Below are 22,971 nucleotides of genomic sequence, written 5' to 3' on the forward strand. Positions count from 1 at the left end.
AACCATCGTTAAGTTTCAGACATTTCAGAATGTGCTGCATTTCTTTTAAAACATTTCAGATTCAGATTATTCAAACAATGAAGAATGTTCAAGAACTAGTTGAATTGCTTTTGGAACATTTTCAATGGTTTCAAAAGTTCTTGAATTTATTTTGAAACCATCGTTAAGTTTCAATTATTTCAGCGAGTCACGAAGAAGAGCCGCCATCTCAATTTGCTCCGTCTCGATTAGATTCGGCCCACGAAGGATTAGGAGCTGGGTTGACGGCAGAAATGTAGCGGCCCATGAAGGATCCGCAGTGGTGTGTGGTGGGGCAAATTCTTTATGCGATACAATTGCGCGACTTCGCATATGTTACGAATAGACGCCCCCCTAGACGCCCCCTTTTTCCGCTGATGGGAAAAAAATCTAGATGCAACTAGGCTTCAAGAGCGGAGACACCTGCGCCGACGTGGCATTCTCGTCTACACGTGGCGCGCTCCCTGTGAGGATCCGAGTATCCGACGAGCCACGCCGATAGGGCGGCGCCCGGCAGGTGGTTAGTCCAGTCCCTGCAAATTCTTTCAATAATGACAATTACTTTCCTATTGAAATACGGAGTACTATATAGCTTCGCGCCTTCGCTAGATAGCAACAAACATGACGGCGAAACGTCACGGACCGTAGCGGGAGAATCCATCGCATGCTTTGGGTACTGCCAAGGAAGAATCCGTTTGCGGTCTCGGGTCGAGTGGATTGGATTAGGCAAAATAGGTATTTTGATTCTTAATTGTCTCTCGAGAATCATCTTAATTTTCAAATTGACTAATATAGTCCTTTAACATTTATTGTAAGATAAACCTCGTCCTCGTGCTGATACTTTGCTCCATAGTAATATAGAATAAATGCAAAAGTTCCTTTATCACTGGTTTATGTTTCCCCTCCTCAGTTTAGTGTCCTGTTTAGTGTCCTGTTCGCTCAACTTTCCGCAACATTTACCATACGTAGTTATGCAAAGTAGCTTTAATTTTACTCTCCATGAGTCTGCAATATAATGCATGTGTAAATAAAACTCTATTTCCAAATTAAACACTTTCCGATGTTCAGCTCCTAAATGAATTCAGAAGAGAAAGGATAAAAAGGTAAAGATGATTTTTTTTCACAAATCTTATGTTATTAAGTATAGTATTAGCATAAGGATGAGTTTGAAAAAAATAAAAGTGGAACGATTAAACCATCTATTTTGCCATTGGATTACAACACCGACAACAACGCTTTCCCACTCTGTTCGCTTGGCTTATCAGCCAACTAGCCAACCAGTCAGCAGTATTTTTCTTTCATACCAAATCAGCATCAGCCACCATACACCAGTACTTTTATTTTATAACAAATCAGCACCAACCACCGCCCACAGTCAAGCGAGGATGAAACAGCTGGCCAACCATTCAGAATAACTGGAGCTGCCGGCCAAGACTCGCCACGTAAAATAAAACGGAAACCAGCCGGCCAACAAGTATATCTATCTATGTGGACCACCTACAGCTTACAGGAGTACAGGACAGCATTCTTGCCATATGTACCGGGCCCCTTGTTGATTGCTACTTGCCGCAATGGGCCAACGGGTGGTTTCCGGCTTCCCGGGCCGGATGATCATCGCGTGTAAACGGGCCAACTGCGCCCACGGTGCTCTCGGCATCATCATCATCATCGTATTATCGCCATCGTGGCCTCTCTTGCCTAAAAAAAAACCCCGACTGTTCAGAACCGTTGCTGGGGATCGCTAGTGTTGACAGAATCACATGCACAAGGGTTTTGATGCCAATACTGAAGGCAAGTTAGCGTAAACCTGGTGAACCGGGCCTACCTTGGCTTGTTCTTACTCATGGATGGACCACCTTTCAGATTGCTCATACCGGATTCAGCATGCCTTCCACCGCCCGATCGGAGCACCTGTTTGTGTACACCATGTATGCAACCAATGTTTTAGTTTATGTTGGTTTTTGGAAATTTGGGGAAAGGAAGCTTGATAACGATTGTGAGCATTGCACAAGGGAAATGCCCAAAAAAAAAAAGAGAGATTTCCAACCTTTCTGTTTTGTTCACTGGTCAGAGAGCGCTTTGCCTCCGTACATCTAGCGCCAACAGTATGACTTGCGGATCTTGACTTCTGCACAGGTTCAGTCTACAATGAAGTACCATTTGATCCATGTCAGTTAAGAGGACCAAAACGAAACACTGCAAACTGGCAGCATCACTCAAACAATAAAAAACTGAACATTATGCAGTCCATCTCAAAACGATTTAAATGGAATCCAGTAAGAGGTTTGAATTCTCCATTGCCTGGAAAAAGATAGTTATGGACAATCATCTCGTTTCTCATAGGTTTTACCTTGGCTACCAAATTTGTCATATTTGAAATCTTAGGTGCCTTTGCTGTAGGGGCAGAATTTTCGGAGCTGCTTCTGCACAAAGGAATACTGCAGTTTAGATAACTAAATCTTTCTTAACGAATCGTTCAGCAAATAGAAAACAGCTAGAGGTACCTTGCACTCAGAGATGCAGATGCACGCACATATCCTCTCTTCCTGTTATTTTCATCTAATGCTGCGGATGTGCTCAGCTGCTTCCTGATCCTTACTCAAAGAGGGCAAAAATATCAGTAACAATCTTCCAAGATCTCCATTCAATATGTGAAACCAAGAGAACTAAAGACCTTTTATTCTTCGATCCATCATTTATGCTAGTAAGTCCTGCTGACCTTTTTAATGTAACCTGCAAAATGATAATGAGGTTGTCACAAATGTTTGAATCGATAATGCTTTAGGGTCAGCAAATAAATAGATAAATAAATAAATAAATATGTGTGTGAACTGAAGCTCTAAATCTGAAGAGAAAAACATGAACTGGAAGGAACATGATGCATAAGAAGTTTAGCCATTCAAAGATGAACGCTCATTTTTTTAGGGGGCAAAATTACCTGAGCAGTTTTTGATGTTCTTGCGTTAACTTGAGATGAACTGGGCATCACCAATGTCTTGGCAACCAATTTCCCAGTAGCAGTACTGTTGCAAGATGCAACATGAGATGCAGATCCTTTATTAAATGAAACCCCACGAGGAAGGGCATTTGAACGTTGCACACCATTTAGATATTTTTGGGGAGCTTGAGCAGCTAATTTAGAAGTTGCCAAAACTCTATCAGTGTTCTGACGCAAACTGGATCTGAAAGATGTTGCAACTCTATCATTATTTTGATATGAGGATCTACATGAGGTAATTGCTCTATCAGCATGCTGATGAGAAGCTGATCTTGAAGAGGCTGCGGTTCTATCAGCGTCCCATCTATCAGATAAAGCACACAATTTCATCTCAACTCTCTTGTGGAATGGATCCTTCAAGTCTTGAGACGGCCTGCTTTCTGAATTGCTTCTTAAATCAACCCTTTGGGTGTGTATAACAGAAGTTGGCAGGTCCTGATATAATTAGACAAAGAGACATTGGATCAACAAAGTACAAAACTTGCTTCCATGACATCTTATATCAGTCAAGACTACAGGGTCTATGGCATGAAAATTTTCGTTAGTCTTATTCAGAAGGTGGCCATGTTTGTTCACATCTATATCTAGAACTGAAATATATTTTGGAAAATACACCATCCCAACTACAATAAGGATGGAATTTAGCACAAAGCCATGATCTGAATTAATCATTATTTGTAGTAAATAAAGAAACACATGTGTTTATGATGCTTGTTATTTTATCAGTGTATCTATAGAGTAAATAAGTATCCAAATCTTACAGTATCTAGGCAAAACCTGCACTACTCATGTATTTGAAGCAAATACATAAACAAATGTGTTTAATTGTTTACGGTGTTTGAAGAAAATACATAAACACATGTGTTTAGAAGTATGTATCTACAAATTTTGAATTATCTAGACATGCCGCAAAACCTTTGCGCTACTGTGCTCCTGTGATGATGTTTCTAGACTAAAATAGCAATTATTCTGAATTCCAGATGTGACATTACCTTCAATATCTTCATTGATCTATTAACAATAGCTACACTTTTTCTTGCCACACGCTTCTCATGACCAACTTCCAAACCTTCTGGTTGTAGACTTGCTCTTGGTAAGACAATTCTCGAGCCAGCAACATTACTTTCACCATTATCATTTGATACCACTCGTTTTGAAGCAAGAATTTTTCTCTCAATAGCCTCACAGCTGAATCCATGATTGCTACTTGTCTGTGCTGTGCAGAACTCCTGGTCGAGATATTGCTTTTGACCAGAGCTAGACCTCTCCTCCTCTTGAATATTTTGCAAGCTTGCTGTTTGAGAAAATAATGGATTAAATGTCAAGTACCCAAGCTCATGACCATCTTGGCATTTCCTCTCATCTGATGAGCTGACCTCAGTGATAGGTTCAGAACTAGAACTTGGAGCACTAGCCAATGGATCTTCTGACATATCTGCAGGTAATTCATCATTCCTCTCATCCATTGTGGCTTCAGTCTGGTGCATTGCTCCTTGAGCCTTCAGTTGCCTCGCTCTCTTGTAATATTCTTCAAAGAATGCCTTCTTTTGTGCAACCAAACCAGGTGCTGTGAGCTTGCTTAGCTCCTCTTGTCGTCTGTTATGCTCAAACACTGACCTCTTCTCCCATGACAAGGATTCTGCAGCAAATCTACCAAATGAGATTGAACCATGATTGAGCACCATTTGCTGAACTGAAGAATCCTGAAAACCAGACATGATGCACAATGAGAACTCATGATATTTGAACAATAGACAACCATACATACATGGAGCCGTTATCTAGACTTTTGAAAAAAAAAACAGAAGGAAAATGCAACGTGGATCCAACCTGCTAACCATGTTACTATGTTCAGGAACTATCCAGGTCCTGATTTCAGTTGACAATTCCAAGAAATTAGAGGTGAGGAATGATTAGGAAAGCAGAACGCAATACCTGGGTGCTGTGGTCATTGTAAGGCAAATCCGAGCATGACCACCCACTGATTCGCTGCCCAATATCGGCAGCCATTGTTGCTTATGTTGTCCAGATAACCTACCCAGCTAGCTTCAGCAGAACAAGAGCGTAGGGACACCTGCAGCACCAAATTCACCATCACACATAAGCACAAACATGAGTTGAGCCACGGAAGCACAGGTACCATGATGTTAGGATGAACAAAATAAGCAACGCCCTGCCCTATTGTACGGAACAAGAAACGTGATATTCAGCACCAAAATTTGGAAATTTTCGCTTCCCGATCGAAATCCCTTTGGAGCCCAAAGCAATTCCAGAGCGTATCGAAACACAATCATTCTTGCTCGCAGCAGGGGCGCGAACAAACAAATCCACCTCGAACGGACGCATCTAGCAAGGGAAACCCCCAGACCAAACAGAGATACACGGCTGGTGAAAAATCCCCCCTACTTACACGGGCGCAAACGGCGACCCTCCCTGCCCATCCCCCTACTCGAAGAAGAAACACGAACCGATGAACATGCGCGCACGGGCGCGCGCCAACCAGCAAGAGACCCTGCTGGCCGCGCGTGCGCCCGAGCGCCCCCCCCCCCCCCCCCCGCGGGAGTCCCATCCCCAACCGCAGCACTTGCGGGGACCCATGAAGAGCCCGCCTCGTACCGAGAGCGACAGGACGAAAATCAGGCAAACCCCACCGGCCGGCCGATCGAAAGGGACGAGGACCGGAAGGGCGGGCGGTGGGGGGACTCACCTACTGGCTCGCCGCCGAGGAAGGGGAGGGAAGCGAAGCGAAGGCGAGCAACGGAAAATGGGTCGTAACGGAGGCGGCCGGCGAGCGCAGGAGTTAATCCGTGCTCTTTAGTGTCCGCTGCGGCGTTGGCCAAGAACCAAGGCCGGGAAGGGTGGCGGAGGGCTCCAACGTTCGGAGCCTCGGGCGGGGTGGAGAGGGAGAGGGGAGGGGGACGGGGGACGGTGGACTCCAACGTTCGAATTAAAGGCGGCGCGCGGCTAGCCCCGGATTCCTATCTATCTCGTGGAAGATAAATAAAACATACATTTTTAAAGCCCACTCTGACACAATTAATTTACATAAATGTTCGACATTTTTTTAATCATGTTCAATATTTTTTTAACCATGTTCAACATTTGTCGTTCAAAATGTTGAAACTAGATGGACAAAATGTTGAAATTGTGAACATCAAATGTTGAAACTATAAATTTAAAATGTTGAACCATGTATCTGGGACCTTCTTCTCCGCCTCCGGCGACCTTGCGTCGTACGGCAGCGCCAGGGGGCAGCGGCAGCCGGGGGTGGGGCGGGGCGCGGCGGCGCCAGGGAGCAGCGGCAGCTGGGGCGCGCGGCGGCCCGGCCTCGACGGCAGCCGGGGGCGCCGCAGCGCTCGAGGGCAGCGGCGCGCGGGGGCCCGGCCATGGGCGGCAGCCGGGGACGCGGCGGCGCCCGAGGGCAGCAGCGCGCGAGGGTCCGGCCACGGGCGGCGGCGCCGGGGCAAGGGGCGCGCGGTGGCACGGCCACGAGCGGCGCCGCCGGGTGGCAGAGCAGCGGGGCAGCCGTGGCGGGCGCGCTAGGGGAGGGCCGCAGGGCGGCGGCGCAGCCCCACGTAGGTGTGGCGGCGGGCGCACGGGAGTGAGAGAGGGTGTGGGGATTAGGGTTCTAGTGTGTTGATCCAACGGTAGTAGATGATTGCACGAATCTCAAACACTGGACGGTGGGATAAGAAAAAAAACTTTCAGAAAATATATAGGATCCGTTTTCCTGCCCGCGTGGCCTTTCTCATGGGCCTCTTGGGCCTCGGCCCCTGGACTTAAAAAAACGTGAGATTGGGTCCGTTTTATTTCTCGTGTCTCCTGCCTGCCTCCTCCGTTCTTGGACTTGGGCTTGTAGGCAGGGCTGGCTCATGGTTTTTAAGGGCCCCAGGGCAAGCAAGTCACTATAGGCCTTATAGGATAACTATTATTCATTTGAGACAATAATGGCTTTGTTTGGCTGGCTGGAGCCAGCCGCGGCTGTAGGTGTGGTGGTAGGATTTGGTGGCAGTGGCATGCATGGGAGGTATTTTTTTTTCTCAATGAACTCGTGGACCCACGGAGAGCACATCCCACATATCAGTGAACTTCGCAGACCACTCTCCTGGTTCCATTTCTCACCCAGGCCACCGCACCCACGCGCCCAGCCAGCGCTGGAGCCGCTCCAGCCAGCCAGCCGAACAGGCTGAATTAAAATATATATATAAATTCTAATATTATATGTAATTCATGAAGAATAATGTTAACATTATAAACTAAAATAACAAAAGCATAAAACTATTATTACGATGATGTGAGTTATGATTATCCTAAATAAAAACCAAACTCCAATGACTTCATGTATAATAATCCTTCAGTTCTTCTTACAGAAATTTCTACGAGCATTTTTTGATGCAAAATCACTAAAGACAATTAATCAAATAAGAACCCCCAAACAATTTAAAAAATTGTAGCAATTTATTTAGAATATATATGTGCCTAGTAATTAAAAAAATTAAAATCCCTAGCAATTAGTCAAATAAAAAGTTAAGAGCCCTAACAATTAGAAAATTGAACTTACGGCTCATTATCTGCAACCTGTTAGAGCGCTAGTGCTAACGCTTAGATAATAGATGCTTGCTCAGGCCGCGGTGCCGCAGTGGCACTGCACCGGTTGGCGTGCGTGTGCGTGAGTACGTGCCGAGTGCGTCGGACTCAGGTCTCTGGTTTTGGTGTCTGGTCGTCTGGAGACTTAGAACACCCGATGCTGAATCCGGGTGAAAGCAGATGAAAACAAAACACCAAACCTTGAGCCTCGATCATGACACGGGAGGACAAAACTGCAGAAGACCTACATGACTGGCTACGTACATGCTGCCTACTTGTATAATCCGAGTTAGACCAAATATTAATACATAGTACATACTAGATCTTGGGCCCCTACCCCATGGGCCCGGGCCGTCGCCCTGGCTGCCCCTCCCCTTAATCCGGGCTTGCTTGTAGGCCTTAAAAATAGTTGGGGCTTGTCGTATCATGCGTTCTTGCTTAGTTGCTTTGACCTTCTTTTCTTCGAGCGTGAGTGAGAGGCTGGTCGGGCACTTGAAGCAAGTTTGCAACGGATAGGACGATAGGTGCTGCGATTCTGGTTTGCTGGAATAGCCGGCGAGGCTAATGTCTTGTGCAGATCCCCTACTGCGGATTTACCATAGAACCAAAGTTTTTTTTTAACTATTGGGACGAGATTCTTTGTGCCTACTGCGCTGAGAAGCGATGAGTATGCTTTACGGAACAAAGCAAAGGGGTCTCCCTTTTGTTTTGAAAACAAAAACCTAAAGGGGTTATGTGTTCACTACTACAAAATTAATTAATCGTGATCTTTCAAAAAACCTCTCGAAGGTGGTGGGTAGGAATTCCAATCGCCTCAGTTAATACCAAACATTAACCAAGATATTTATTTTATTAACAATTTTTTATTAACAGAGATACGACAACCGCCTCACAAAATATATTAACCGAGACGTGCACTCTTAAAATACCCACCATAGACGGTCATCCTAACATAACTGTCTCGGTTAATAGTTAACTGAGACGGACATTGTAACTCATCCGCCTCGATATATCAGACCCAGCACGCTAGCCAAAAGATCCCGTTTGCATCTTGGGAGCTAGGCTCCAACATGAATGCAAGTAACCAAATAAAAAGACTGCATCCCGCGAGTCTGGTTCTAGCATGCAGGCAACCAATCGCACCCATAAAATCCTTCCAATAAGGCAAAGTGATCCTTTTTTTTATGTCTAATAAGCTGTAGAGGTGCTGAGTCTCCGAGAAATGCAGCTTAATTATTTCTCTAAATTTAGAAGGGCTTATCACTTGTCAGCAGATGGCGAGTAACATAGAGTTATTAGAGCATCTTTAAGAGCTACTGTATCTTGTTAGCTAAAAAAGGGGAGATAAAAAAATTCCATCCAACAGAAATGTCTCCAACTCGTCTTCTATACTCACTCGGTATCCAAGGACACCGCTCGTCAAAGATGTCAAGCCCTTGGGCTCAATATCCCGCCAGCACGGCCCCACCCTGCCTCCCGCCACTCGGCTTCCGTCCCTACCCGCCGGAGCGTCTCTGGCCCCGCCTCCATCCCCCTGGCCTTGGGGAGGCTACGCTGGCGTGGAAGCAGCGCAGTGGGTGCTGACGACATCCTCAGGGCGCACCGGGGGCAGCACGATGGCAGCCTCCCCTCCGCGCCAGCGCGGCCATAGTGGTCTCGTCCATGCCGTCGCTGCCGCGGTGGCAGCATGGCGCCAGGCGGAGGACACGCACGGCGAAGCGTGGAGGAGGAGGACGACGGTGCGGCGGCGGGTAACAGTGCAGGTCGAAGGGCGACGACGAAGGAGGAGGCCGATGCGCGCGGTGGCGCGTGGAGGAGGGCGACGTGTGCGGCAGCGGTTGGAGGAGCGCGTGGTGGAGTGCGACGGCGCAGGACGGAGGATGTCGGGGGAGCCAGAGTTGGGGAGAAGGAGCTTGGAGTGATTTGGATAAAGGGAAAAAATAAAGAAAAAAGAACATATGAACAGTCCAATTTACTAGTCTGTTGGAATGTATGAACGTATAGAGAAAGAATCCTAGATAAATGACTAGCCAAATGCGAATTTAGCTAGTCTGATTTGGAGTCTCTTGAAGATGGTCTTATTAGTACGCGGAGCGTCCCCTTTTGGAGCGATTTTGAATATGTTTATCCATACATCATATACACATACACTACACACATTTTGACACATTTAAACTCTTATGCAGTACCGCATATTTGCTGCATTACAATAGTATTTGGAGATTGATCGGCGATGTGCTTAATTAATTAATTGCTGGCCATGGTTACGTGGCGGCGTAGCAATCTAGCATGCGTTCCCTCCTGTAATACGCGCTCAGGCATTTTTTTCGAAAAAAAAAATCTAGCATGCGTCCCACAGGGATCCCTCGGGCCAATGCTGGGAGGCGGAGCCCTCGGAGCCGTCGCTGCCATCCGGGCCCCACTTGGGCGGGTCCAGCAGCATGGCCTCGGCCATCTCGGTCCACAGCCGGGGCGACGACTCCATGTCGTCGTCCAACTCGCCGCCCACGGCCAGGTCGAGGCGGCCCGCCGGGGGCTCGGCGGCGACGAGCGCCGGCTCGCGGCGCACGCGCTCGGCCGCCTCCGCCGCGGCGGCGCGGATGTCGGCCGGGTCGGCGCTGGCGGGGCGGGGCAGCCAGCCCGCGGACCCCGGGAAGTTGAGCTGCGCGTCCCGCGGTCCGCGCAGGCACAGCGCCGCCACGTCGTGCGCCACCGCCGCGGCCTCGGCGGAGTCGAAGCTGCCGAGCCAGACGCGGACCTTGGTGCCCGGCTGCCGGATCTCCGACACCCACTTGCCCCACTTCCGCCGCCGCACGCCCCGGTACTGCGGCGGGGCAGCCGGCGCCGGAGCGGCCGGCGGCGGCTGCTGCTGCTGGTGGTCCTCCATGGTGATCGATCGAGCTCGGCTCGCTCGATGATATTATCTCACAATGCCATGACGATGCCTGCTGCAACGGTGCGAGAAGAAGCGTGGCTAGCGACGCGACGGTGCAGGTGAGGTGAGGTCGACCAAATCGATCTCGGAGCTCTTATATAGGCGAGCGCCGACGCCGCCGGATAGTGACCGACAGCGAGCCGTCCATGCAATTTGTGGCGTGTTTGGGAACGCGAGGATAAGCTGCCGCGACGCGAACTGTTGCGTGACCATTATTACTCATGATCAGCTGGATCTCTGTCAGACTGTCACGGTGAAACTAACGCTGTGCATGCGATGGACAGGTTGAGAGGACGGAATGAACGGCACGGTACTGCCAGTGGGCGATGGATTTTTTTTTTCAGAAAAGGGATGACGATTGGTCGTCACACGTAGACGTTGATAGAAGCAGCTGAATCCAGTCGATCCGGAGCAGTGAGATTGTGAGAAGAATTTGATCGGTTGACAAAAGAGGATATGCAAACACGCTCTCGCTTTCCTATACTATTTGGGATGCATGGAAAGATTTGATGGATGGATGGATAGATAGATAGTAGATAGATTTAGGTTCAGTTTAATTTGGGGAGGAGCTAATTTCAAGTGCTAGAGTTTAAATGGCTAAAGTTTAGCCAACTAAATTCTAGCAATATCCTTTTCGGCATGTGCTAATCACATTCTAATACGAACCTATTAGCTCCTTCTTCCCATCTATTGTTTCGCTCATATTTTTGAAGTTTGCTAAACTTTATCACTCTCTCATCACTCCTGTTTGGAGTTGCTAATGCTAAAATTTAGCATTTTTGTGCATTACTAGTCTCCAAACAAAACCCTTGATAGGTCGGCGGCAAATTAAAGCTGAGACGCCTACGAATCTTGAGCATCGACTGGGAATTGATTGCATTGGAAGATAGGATTAATAATCTGCAGACTACATGGTATTTTGGCTGCACCTAGGACGTTCGATCCACTTGGCCCGTACGAAACGAAAGGCCCTTCCATCCCGTACGTATACCCACATCACCTGCGCCGTGCAAATGCTCCCCGGATATCTAGCAGGAAGAACCTTCGGTCATCATCATCAGATGAGCGAAAACGATTTCGCAACTGCATACTAGCTAGTAGTTTCTAGTGGTTCTAATGAAGTACACGCTCAAGAATCTGAAATTGACACGCACTACAAGATAGCATGTTATATTTATCATCAACAGTTTGTAAAAGTGGCTAACAGTACTTTTAGTGTCCAGTGGTTTATATTTTCCTTGCAGTACAATTTGCATCATGCACAGCAATTTGATCAAGACGCCAATAATATAATTCCAAAGAGTGGCAATTAGTTATCCAAATGTAATAAAAACTGGAGATGTGATGATGAGTACTTCCTCCGTCCTGAAATAGGGAAATATAAGGCACTTTGGTTTGTTCCAATAACTATTCTAAGATGACTATGGTGACTTTGTCAATCTCGAGGATTTGCCGACTCAGTCTTCGAAAATACTCATAGGGGTAGGGTTTGCGTACGTGTGTTCATATGGGTGAGTGTGCGTGCATTGTGAGTGTCTGAGTTGTACTGTATGATCTAAAAAAAGAATAATTAGATCCACTATGAAATATATTTCCAGGGTAAATATATATTTACTTATTTGATATGCTGAATATTAATATTTTCTCTATAAATTTGTTCAAACTTAGACTGCTTTAACTTAAAACAAACCAGAATGTCTTATATTTTCAGGATAAAGGGAGTACACATGATTTGCAGAGGGCTGGTTGGCCTATACCATCACTGATCACTGTAAGTCTCTAACTCGTAATTAAAATTTTTTCCCGTACAGGAGGAGTATAGAGGTCCCCTTCTGATGCTAGCAATAGTAGGGCTTGCGCTTGATGAACCCAGGTCATCGCCGACTTGTCTCGGGTTCTGAGAACTACTTTGGCTTAGGATGTGTTTGTTTTAGCTTGCAATTGTACAATAATCCATAGCTCAAACAAATCCTACCTTATTACAACATTCTAGCTAGCCCTTAGTTGAACAATCTACAAATCAAGATCCCACCAGCTTTTCTCGGTTTCTTATAGACGTGGGTAGGCGAAGGTTGGTAGCCTTAGCAACTTTGGCTTGCTCGGCCGTTGTGGCCCTGCAGTTTTAAGTGTTTACCCGTGTTAATGCTCCAATCCAACCGGGTGAGAGTTCATGTGTGGAGTTCCCCGTGTTGAGACCCATTCCAACCGGAGTGTTGAGTTGTAGAGTTCCCCATGTTGACGTCCTAATCCAACAGGGCAAGTCTTATTTTTTTGTTTCTCTTCTTTTTACTGCCTATGGTCTTCTAGGACTATAGTCTTGTATTTTTCTACTATATTAATAGAAACTCGCACTATTTTATGTGTTTCTTAAAAAAACATATATAAGATATTTTTCAGTATGTTCAGCTCGAACGAGAAGGGCTTCGACCCCTCCTCCAGTCTCATAATTAAGTGGTAGTAAGATGCATGATCCTCTCTCTCGCGCGCGCGGTTAGATTAGATTATGGACTCTAGATGCTATCATCAGTTATAACTTCAGTTTCACTTCAATTATCGCCTTCAGTGTAGTGACATACATGGAAAATGAAAGGGAAAAAAATTCTGTGGGGACGGTCCTCAAAACCCCTCCCGTGCGGACCTGTTGCCGATTGCCGCCGTGTGGCCAGTTGAGGAATCCATCGCTCGCAACGGACTCGGCTCCACATGCAATGGATGAAGGCGGCTCGCTCAGCTCCAGGCGAAGGCTATGGTTACTCGCGGCATGGCTCTCGGCGCAGACGAGGGCTCACCTCAACCTGTCGACCACCGCCGACTCCTCCACCTCCCTCGTCTGATGGGCCGTGCATCTGCAGGCAATACTCCCTCTGCAGTTCTGCCCCTAGTACCACTTTGACACGCTGCGGAGGGCGTGCGCTAGACCCGCCGCCGACGAAGGGTCGCTACCTGGGTGTACGGCATGGTAGTCACTGCTGGTATGTATCTGCCCTCTCGTCACCGCAAGTAGAATAACTGAAACTCTAGATATATTGTTTAAAATTTAAATGAAACTTTGGGGGATGACAAAGAAAGCAACTGGAACTCTGAATATTAAGAATGCTTTATTCAGAATTCAGGTTCAATGCATAATTCACCACAAGTCCATTCAATCCAGGTACGTACAATCATATTAGTTTGACAATGATGAAATATAGGATGGGTTGAGGCTTCTGCAGTCAGCTGAGTTTACTTGGAACACACAGAGCCAATACATGAAGTTGAATTCATGAATAACATACTTAAAGCAAGGACATGGGGTGGTCTGCATCACTGAACTAACATCATTTGCTCATCCTCATGTACCAAATATAACAAATGAAATGGAACTAAAATCAGTTGACTTGAACAATATGACCTGCATGGTCATGATCCATGCGAAGGTGGAGGTGCAGGTTGATGCGGCTAGCGAGGGCAAGCCGGGCAAGGGAGGTCGAGAGGGTGCCAGTGAGCGAGGCGACTGCGATGGACGGTGGCGGCGGCGGACACAACAGTGGCGACGGCAGCGACGGTGGACAAGAGAGGTCGAGGGGACTACGATGGATCACACAGCAGCGGTGGCGGCGGCATTGGATGCTGGAGGCGACAACACGCGGATGAGATACGGGCGCGGCTCTTGACGGGGGAAATGAACTGAGCCGTCTGCCTTGAAGGCGAGCTTCCCAGCCTCACCCGTTGATGCCGAGCTGAGAGTCCCTCCCGTTGGATTCCTCGTCTGGCCACGCGGCGGCAATCGGCAACGGGTCCACACGTGAGGGGTTTTGAGGACCGTTCCCACAGAATTTTTTTTCCGGAAAATGGTTAAAGTCATAGACAGTCCTATTTTCTCCATCTTACTGAAGTCCTAGCTCATGAAACTGGAGAGGAAAATCGGATGTTGTCTAATTCCTACCTTCCCATCTAGCTGAAAAAACGATGAAAAACAACTAGGATTGTAGCATTGTCCTTGGCAGTGGCGGAGCCACCACTAGGGCGAGCCAGGGCGGCCGCCCTAGGTCCCTCTAAGTGAAGTCCAGAGTATATTTGTTAACAGTAGAGGTAGCAGAAAAAGAGAAGAAGGATGGATCTAAAAACATAGGAAGAACATAAGAGAACAGGAAATTGGTTTCCGCAGAATAGATTAATTGAGAAAAGAGTAAGAGTTCAAACAAGTTGTTCGATACTATTCCTCCTCGCACGCACTCAGTATTTAACTAGCGACTCTCTTGCGTTTACATGGGCTTGGCCTGATACGTGCGCGCAGGCACATCTAGCGAACCCATTCATGCCAAGACAGATACTAGGCTTTCTGGTGCGGCGGCCCATAGTAGGAGATGCTTTCTTTGGTTCGTGGGTGCTGACAATATCCCCGTTCTCAACTCCGGCAGGGCTCATGGCGGTGCGGCGGCGCCCCCCCCCCCCGAACGCGAGGTCGAGTGGGCTGCGGCCTCTTAAGTGGCTCAACCTAGCGCCCTAGCCCAGCACTGCATCTTGCCACCAGATGCCGCTGCCAATTTCGGTAGTTCACCATCTACCCCCCTGCAGTCCCGCTCAGGCACTCACGCTGGCGTGTCGATGCCGTTGCGCGACGCCACTCCACGCCCGTCCGTTCAGCAGCCCCATCTCGGCGCCCGTCGGTGGCGACAGCAGATCCCGTGCGCCGCCGGCGCGGGCGCCTGCAGCAGGGCAGCAAGTCTCGGCGTCTCGCTCTAGTCGTGCAAAAATTTTATCGTAAAAGTCCGCCCTAGGTCATTTTCTGGGCTGGCTTCGCCACTGGTCCTTGGGACCTTTTATGATGCAGATCACCTGACCATCAGATATCAGGTCAAAAAGGTGGTCGGACACCATCACCTCCGATTCACAGTAATAACATTATAACGGTGTCGGCCGGAGCATATAAATATTCAACCTCGAGCTGGTGGATGATTTGGCCGCTGGCTTTTGGTCGTGGCGGCGAGCACGCACTGCAACATCGAAGTGGACAGATCAGTGAGATTTACTCGATCCATGCACAATTTTGAACAAAAAATTGGTCCTTGGAATGTATCTATCGTCAGCTGCTACATTATACTTGCCGTCCGGGCCGGCGATGCAATTGCAAGATGAGGCAACAGCAACAGCAACAGGAGCGATCGAGGAGTAATTGTAACAGCCAAGAGCTTGATCTAGCTGCTGTACCCGGCCAGGAATGGATGGATCCCTCTCCCCTGCAGGTGCATGGATCCGATCCAGAGAAGAAAATCGAGTGAGATCGAGGTCAGAGGTACAGGCGCCCGTACGCCCCCCTGCTGCCTGCAAAGATCCCGTTCCAATCATTGGGTCGGTTGCATGCGGTCGATGTGACGACGCTTGCCGCCACTGATGACAACGATCGACGACGACGACTGAGCTGCTAGCTGCGCGATCATCGATCGATCCCACCCAATCATTCACCCATGATGATGCTTGGAGCAGTCGGCAGCAGGGTTTCTAATTTATTTTTCAATCGAAAAAATATTTATAAAATCAATTTCGGCGGTAAAAATAATTTCGGACCCATAGATAAAATCGAAATATCAGGTATGTGGCGAAATCTCGGCCAATATTTTTAACCCTTCGGCAGCACGTATTTCTAGATTCAGATGGAAGATGGTAGCTAGCTCTAACCGCATGTATATATGAGGCCCGAATTACCCGCGGAGCAACAAGGCAATCATAAATATTATTTTGGGGATTCGATCTGATTGATGATCGATGGACAGATATATATAGATAGGTAGCTGCGGGCGTTTTGCTGTTACTGAATTATCATCGCGAATGTCATGATCGTGTATGTTTGCCGACACCTAAAGGGACGACATCCAAACTGCAAATCTTCTGCCTGCATCATTCGTTTCAGTTAAATTGTAAAATGACATGACATGCTCCGAATTAGAAAAGGAGAAATTTTCCACATCTAGATGCGGTTTTAAGTCCAAGAAAAACTTGTCAAAAACCTGGAACTGAACCTCTCCGAAACTTGGATGTGCAGGAAAGCTCTCTACCACTTTGCTCAAACGAAGCCTCTCCGAATTTGTGCTGATTTCTGTCCTGTTGTTGAAACGGGATCGCTTTCTTGAAACAGGTATCGTCCCAGCTAACAAAAATCCAATACACAGAACCTGCCTCTCTTTCCTTCTCTCGCACTGTCACCCAGTCGCATCAGCTTAGTTACTGTCGAATTTAACTGCACATCGCCTTGCATCTTTCTGACAACCGAATTCCTTCCTTCCTCTGTTCGCCAGCACGTGTGACGGGACATCATCGGTCACCGGCGGCCGGCGCAGCAACAACGACGACGCGTCCTCTCGACTGGATGGCCAGTTGTGCGAGGGAGGAGGACAGCGTTGTGCCACAAGCAAATTAAACACAGCAATCAGAATTCAGAACCTCAACAGTTAACGCTAAATCTCTTACTACAGTACTAATAAGTTTTCTGTCCGTGCACATAAAAGGCAATCAACACCGCCGCCAATACGCTGTGCGAGCGACCTGGCCGATCGACGTCCGCACACCGCGGTGGTGGGTTACAGGCTGCCACGGACAACGCCTAGCTATCACTATCAGTCGGGCTGAACGGAGGCGACGACGACCATGGCGGTCGCCCAGGCCGACGACTCAGAGAAGGTTAGAGGGCCACTTGAGAAGTTGAGAGAGTGAGAATAGAGTGCTTATACCTTTCTAGTAGAACAACAAATTAGGGAATGCTTATGATGACCATATTTGTTAGGATAAAGTCTGAATTACACTCTCGACTATCGCACAAGTTCGATTAATTTTCAACCTTCAACTATAAAACCAGATAACATGGACCATCCAATTATTAAAACTGAACAAATTTGGCCCCTGGACGGTTTCCAAGGTGATTTTATATTTTTTTAAAAAAATAAAAAAATTTCAATTAGATCTAAAAAATCAAAATTAATTCATATTAAATCAGAAAAATATGAAACTAGCACCAAGATTTTTCTAAAAATATAACATATCTATTATTGCTCTATTTAGATCTTGATTATTCAAAAATAATAGAAATAAGTACAAGCAACCAAATATTATGAAAATAAAAAAGTTAGACCTGAATAACTAAAAAATATCGTGTCAATAGATAGGTTACAATTTTAGAAAACTTTTTATACCCATTTCATAATTTTTTATTTAAAATGAATTATTTATGATTTATTTAGTTTAAATTTGAATATTTTTATTCTTACAAAATGGAAAACCACCTTCAAAACTACCTAAGGGGCCAACCGATCTCAACAGTTGGATGATCTTTGTTATCCGGTTTTGTAGTTTAAGGTTGGAAATCGAACTTTTGTGATAGTTAGAGGGTGTAAACCGGACTTCTCCCTGTTACGAGGGAATTTCAATGTGAATCTTAGAGTCTTGGCCTCTATTTTGTTTATCATTTGCCGTTCCCTGCCTAAGTGGAGCATGTTGAAGTAAAAATGAAACACCACACCAGGGCTTCCTCCGGTGGAGCATTTCTATAGAAGATTGAAACACCCCGGACTTCCACCACTGTGTAAAGAAATTCACGATTTGTCTCTGGCAGTTCATTTCGAATGGTTTAAGATAAGTTTTTCCCCCCCTCAAAGGTCAGCGCCTTGCGTGGCCGTCTTCAAGTCAAACCAGGCCACAAAATGTCGATGTTTACCGCCAAGCCTGCTCAGAGATACCCTTAGCAGTAGGGTTTGTAGGTAGGGATCGACGGCTCTGGAACTCGATGGTGCAAGGAACACAAAGATTTAGACAGGTTCGGACCGCGAGTTGCGTAATACCCTACGTCCTGTGTGGTGGTTTGTATTGCCTTAGGTGTAGATGTGTTTCGAGGGGGTACCTTCCTGCCCTTATATATCCGGGGGGACAGGGTTACACGGAAAGTCCTAGCTGAGTACAGTTGGAGTCCTTCTACAACACGATCGGGTAGTTTTCTTGTACTGCAGCTAGTACTACGCCTATTCGGGTAGTTACAAAAGAGGTAAGGTACATCCATGAGATATCCCTTACTCTAGAACATTCTATGCCTGTGAGCAGTCCCTCTGTTCTAGGTCTGACAAGCCCCCGAGCTCTTCGTAGCCGAGTCCTGCAGGCGTCGAATACTTGGACGGCGTCTTCGAGTACTTCAAGTAGTCAGAACATCCTTCTGGTTGCTTCTGGGTCTTCCTTCTGATGCGCCGAGTAGTCCTCCAAGTACTTGTGGTTGCTCCGAGGCTGTGAGGTGCTCAAGCCCCGAAATCTTGATCATATATGGTGCGCGAAGTACTCGCGCTCCATATGGAGTAGCCCCCGAGCCTTAGGTTGAATCGCAGAATCAGGCTGAGGGTCACTTCAGTCTTTTCTCCTTTTATATTTTTCAAAAAAATTGAAAAATAAATCTCTGATACACATATCCCGCAGCCCCCGAGTCTTGAATTTAAATTTCTCCATTTAGATTTAAGAATCAATGTAAACTCGTGGCAAAAACTGAAAACTTCCCTGAGAAGGAAAGAATCTGTTGGCATCCCAAATATTCACAAAATTGCCCTTGAAGACTGTATAAAGCCGATAGAAAACTTCCAAGGGTTTTGCCCCTTGAACTCCTGGCCACCGTCAAACTCAGATTGACATTTGTCTCTTCTCAGTCAAAATCCAAAAGCCCCTCTCGTAGCCCCTGAGCAAAAACTTGTGACTGTGAGATGGCTCCCAAGAAGAACAAGTCCAAGATTGAGGAGGGAACAATCGCCAATATGTCCACAGGTTGGCGTAAAAGCAAGATGTTTGAGTCACTGGTCCGGGAGTTGGAGAGTATGGGTCTCTCCTCCAAGAGCAGGGCGTAAGCCAGTGGCGTGCTGGTGAAGGAGAAGATTCCCCCATGGAAGGTACCCTTAAGACTATTATGTTTCGCGATTTTGTAGAATGTGGTCTCACTCTTTCTGTGTCAGAATTTTTCTATAGACTTCTTCAGTTTTGGGGAATTCAGTTACACCATCTCACTCCCCAATCCATCTTGCATCTTTCAATTTTTACTCATTTTTGTGAGGCATTCCTTGAAATTCTCCCCCATTTCCACCTTTTCCAACATTTCTTCTTCCTTGTTCCAATCCCTAATGCCACCCTGGCTGCCAGTTTTCCGAGTGTAGACACAGCTGAGAAACCAAGCGAACCAAGCCCTGAAACATCGGATACTCCTGCGGCTGCTGAAGGAGCTTCCAAAGGTGGTGGATCTGGGAGTAGTGGAGCAGAAGGGTCAAAAGGTCCTTCCGTTCGACTGGTACCATTCCAGCTTATGCCTCAGTCAGCCCAGGAAGAGTTGGGAAAGGAACCATTTGATGATCCACTGTTGTCTCTAGACAATATGAAGAAACTTGCAAATTGTATGCAGTGGAGCTTTAAATTCACCAAGGTGAGTCTTCTGCCACTACTTGTCTTTGTCGAGTAGTTGTTGATGTCTGATCAGATTCGCCTTGTATGTCTCAGGATGTAGCCAATCGATCTTTCTTGAAGTCTCATGCTTTATATAAGACTGTAGACAATCGGAAGATCTTGGATTAGCAAAAGATCATGATTGCCAAACGACTGGATGAATTCCTTGCTGCTCGGAACAAACTTTATGAAGCAAGTCAGCAGCATCATCTAGATATTTGTGACATAAAGCGCCAGATTAAGAACCTTGAGGAAGAAAGATCAAAGCTTCAAGAAGAAAATTCCAGGCTTCAGAAGCAATTGCAGACTGCCCAAGCTTGTAAGCACTCGATCTTTTGTCCTGATTTTGCTTTGTCATATCAATATCTGAGATATCTTCCCATCAGGTTCTCCGGAAGACCATACTCGACTAATACAAGCAGCTCAAGCTCTTGTGGGTGTGGTTGATACTGAAGAAGAGTCGTCAAGTAGCAAGTCCTTGGTGGAGCATTTGGAAGAAGCTCTCCAGAAATTTTTTGATGTTATGACGGCTACTTCCAAGATTATCTAACCCACATGATAGGAGTTATCAAGTCATACTTGACTCAGTTTAATTTAGCTCCGATAGCTAAAGGAATAGCTCCCAGTTGCTCTGATGAGAAATTCCGAGAGTATTGTAAGGAATCAGAAGTGATCGCGGAGGAAATTCTGAAGAACATGGCAGAGTAGACTGCTTGTAACAACTCTTATAATCTTCAGTGAGCTCTTGTCGTTGTTCATAGCTTGTATCCTGTTGGTATGTCTTAAGAAGCATAATCTGATACCATAGGATAAGTATGAACTAGTCGATCAATCAAGTAGAATACCCGCATGGAGTAATCCTTAAAGTTAATCATTTAGGATGAGTCCCGTCGGACCATCCATATAGAAAAAACTCGTAAAGATATCCAAAAACTACTCGAGCAAGAGAGTAGTATGTCCTAACCAAGGACTGGAGTAATCCGTAAGACAGAACTATTAGGTACGAACTCGGTCGGGTTGCCCAAGATGTAAATGTCGAAGGGATATCCAAAAATTACTCGAGCAAAGCGAGTAAGGTGTCCTTTAACCAAGGATTGGAGTAATTCTTAAGGCAGAACTGTTAGGTATGAACCCCGTCGGGCTATCCAAGACGTAAATGCCATAAAGATATCCGAAACTTACTCGAGCGAGGCGAGTAAGATGTCTAACTTGTAGACTGGAGTAACTACTAAGATTGACCTATTAGGGAAAACCTCGTCGGGTTGCCCAAGATGGACAAAATATAGTAGTATCCACAACGTACTCGAGCAAGCGAGTAGTTTTGCATTTATAGCAATGCTGGAGTTCCTCATAGTTGACCTGTTAGGATAAACTCCGTCGAGTTACCCAAGATGGACAAATAGTAAAGGTATCCATTCACCCTCTCGAGCTAGGCGAAAAGAGTTGCACCCTTATATTAAAGGAAAGGATGCGGCTTGTGTAGTTATTCTGATGGAAAACTGTGTAAGCTTATCCTGAACTGGTGATGCTGTCAGCTAGAGAAATTGCCTTTAATGTAGTCGATATGCCAGTAAAGACCCTTGCTTTATTAAAGAAATCAACTGACATCACCATATTACGTGGATCAAGGGTAGACCTTGCGCAAGTGCTCAATATTCCAGGAATTCGGTACCCCATTGCCATCTGCATTAGTGATTCTGTATGATCCTGGTCTTGTAATCTTGGTTACGATAAATGGTCCTTCCCATCTGGAATTTAACTTGTGCAGTCCTGTCTCATCCTGGATTCTTCGTAAGACTAGATCTCCAATATTGAAAGATCTTTGCTGGACATTGCAATCATCATAATGTCTGACTCCTTGAAGATATCTAGCCGATTGTGTTAAAGCATTGATTCTGACTTCTTCGACTGAATCTAACTCAAGTTGTCGAGCTTCATCTGCTTCTCCTTCTTGATAAGCTTCTACTCTTGGGGATTTCCACATGATATCCGCGGGTAGTATAGCCTCTGACCCATAAGTGAGGAAGAAAGGAGATTGTCCAGTTGCTTTGCTAGGCTAGGTTCGCAGCCCCCAGACTACATGAGGTAGTTCTTGAATCCATTTGCCACCTTTCTTGGTGTTGGCATCATAGAGTCTTTTATTCAAGCCATCGAGTACTAAACCATTGATGCGCTCAACTTGTCCATTTGCTCGAGGATGAGCTACTGAAGCATATTTAACCTCAATGCAGGAGTTGTCACAAAAATCCCAAAAAAATTGTGACGTGAAGTTGGAGCCAAGATCTGTAATAATGGTGTGAGGACAACCAAACCAATGGATAATGTCAGAAATGAAGTTCACTGCTCTATCTGATGAGATCTTGACAATGGGCTTGTACTCGATCCACTTGGTGAACTTGTCGACTGCTACCAGCACATGATTGAATCCTCCTGGAGCGACGGTTGATGGTCCGATCATGTCCAAACTCCAACAGGTGAACGGCCATGATGGAGGGATTGTTATCAAGTTGTGTGTTGGGATGTGAGTCTTCTTGCCAAAGAATTGGCAGCCAGGACACCGTCTGACCAGGTCTTCTGCGTCCGAGACAGCTGTTAGCCAGAAGAATCCTGACCTATACGCCTTGCAGACTAGTGTCCTTGATGCAGCGTGGTTGCCGCAAACTCCTTCATGTATTTCTCGGAGGATGTCTTTACCTTCTTCAAGGGTAACGCACTTCATGAGGATGCCTGAAGTAGAACGCTTGTATAGGTTGTTGCCAACGAGGACGAAACTCTTGCTGCGCCTGGTGATGCGGGCAGCTTCAGCGCTTTTAGGATCAACATGTGGTGGAAACTAGAATTACTTGATGAAATCAATAAACTGAGTTCGCCAATCTTTATGAATCATCAGCACTTCTCTGACTGTGGCCGGGGCCTCCGTGTCAGTGGCTTGTTGGCTTTGTTCCTTGACTGATGGGTGGTGAAGTTCATGGACAAAAACTCCTGGTGGAACAGCTGC

At 46.5% G+C, this 22,971-nt stretch overlaps 2 protein-coding genes across 4 annotated transcripts; both read right to left on the reverse strand.

The window, feature by feature from the left end:
* Positions 1-1,276: 1,276 nt before the first annotated feature.
* LOC120656093 (protein WVD2-like 7) lies at positions 1,277-5,943 on the reverse strand. 3 transcript variants are annotated; one of them, XM_039934100.1, is made up of 10 exons: positions 5,724-5,943; positions 4,952-5,088; positions 4,009-4,719; positions 2,957-3,451; positions 2,693-2,751; positions 2,523-2,612; positions 2,369-2,441; positions 2,066-2,161; positions 1,844-1,929; positions 1,277-1,716 (listed from the first exon to the last, which is right to left on the reverse strand). In XM_039934100.1, the coding sequence occupies exons 2-10, from the start codon at positions 5,024-5,026 to the stop codon at positions 1,692-1,694; spliced, it is 1,710 nt and encodes a 569-aa protein (XP_039790034.1). In that variant the 5' UTR covers positions 5,027-5,088; positions 5,724-5,943; the 3' UTR covers positions 1,277-1,691. The 3 variants fall into 3 exon arrangements, with proteins under 3 accessions (XP_039790034.1, XP_039790036.1, XP_039790035.1); XM_039934102.1 differs by having other exon boundaries at positions 2,523-2,606; positions 4,952-5,090; XM_039934101.1 differs by lacking the exon at positions 5,724-5,943 and adding an exon at positions 5,427-5,446 and having other exon boundaries at positions 4,952-5,090.
* A 3,842-nt stretch (positions 5,944-9,785) lies between these two features.
* On the reverse strand, positions 9,786-10,580 carry LOC120654111 (ethylene-responsive transcription factor ERF038-like). Its single transcript, XM_039931680.1, has one exon. It carries the CDS (start codon positions 10,488-10,490, stop codon positions 9,945-9,947), a length of 546 nt encoding a protein of 181 aa, XP_039787614.1. The 5' UTR covers positions 10,491-10,580; the 3' UTR covers positions 9,786-9,944.
* Positions 10,581-22,971: the final 12,391 nt, after the last annotated feature.

Source organism: Panicum virgatum, chromosome 1N (assembly GCF_016808335.1).
Source record: "Panicum virgatum strain AP13 chromosome 1N, P.virgatum_v5, whole genome shotgun sequence".
Taxonomy (NCBI): Eukaryota; Viridiplantae; Streptophyta; class Magnoliopsida; order Poales; family Poaceae; genus Panicum; species Panicum virgatum.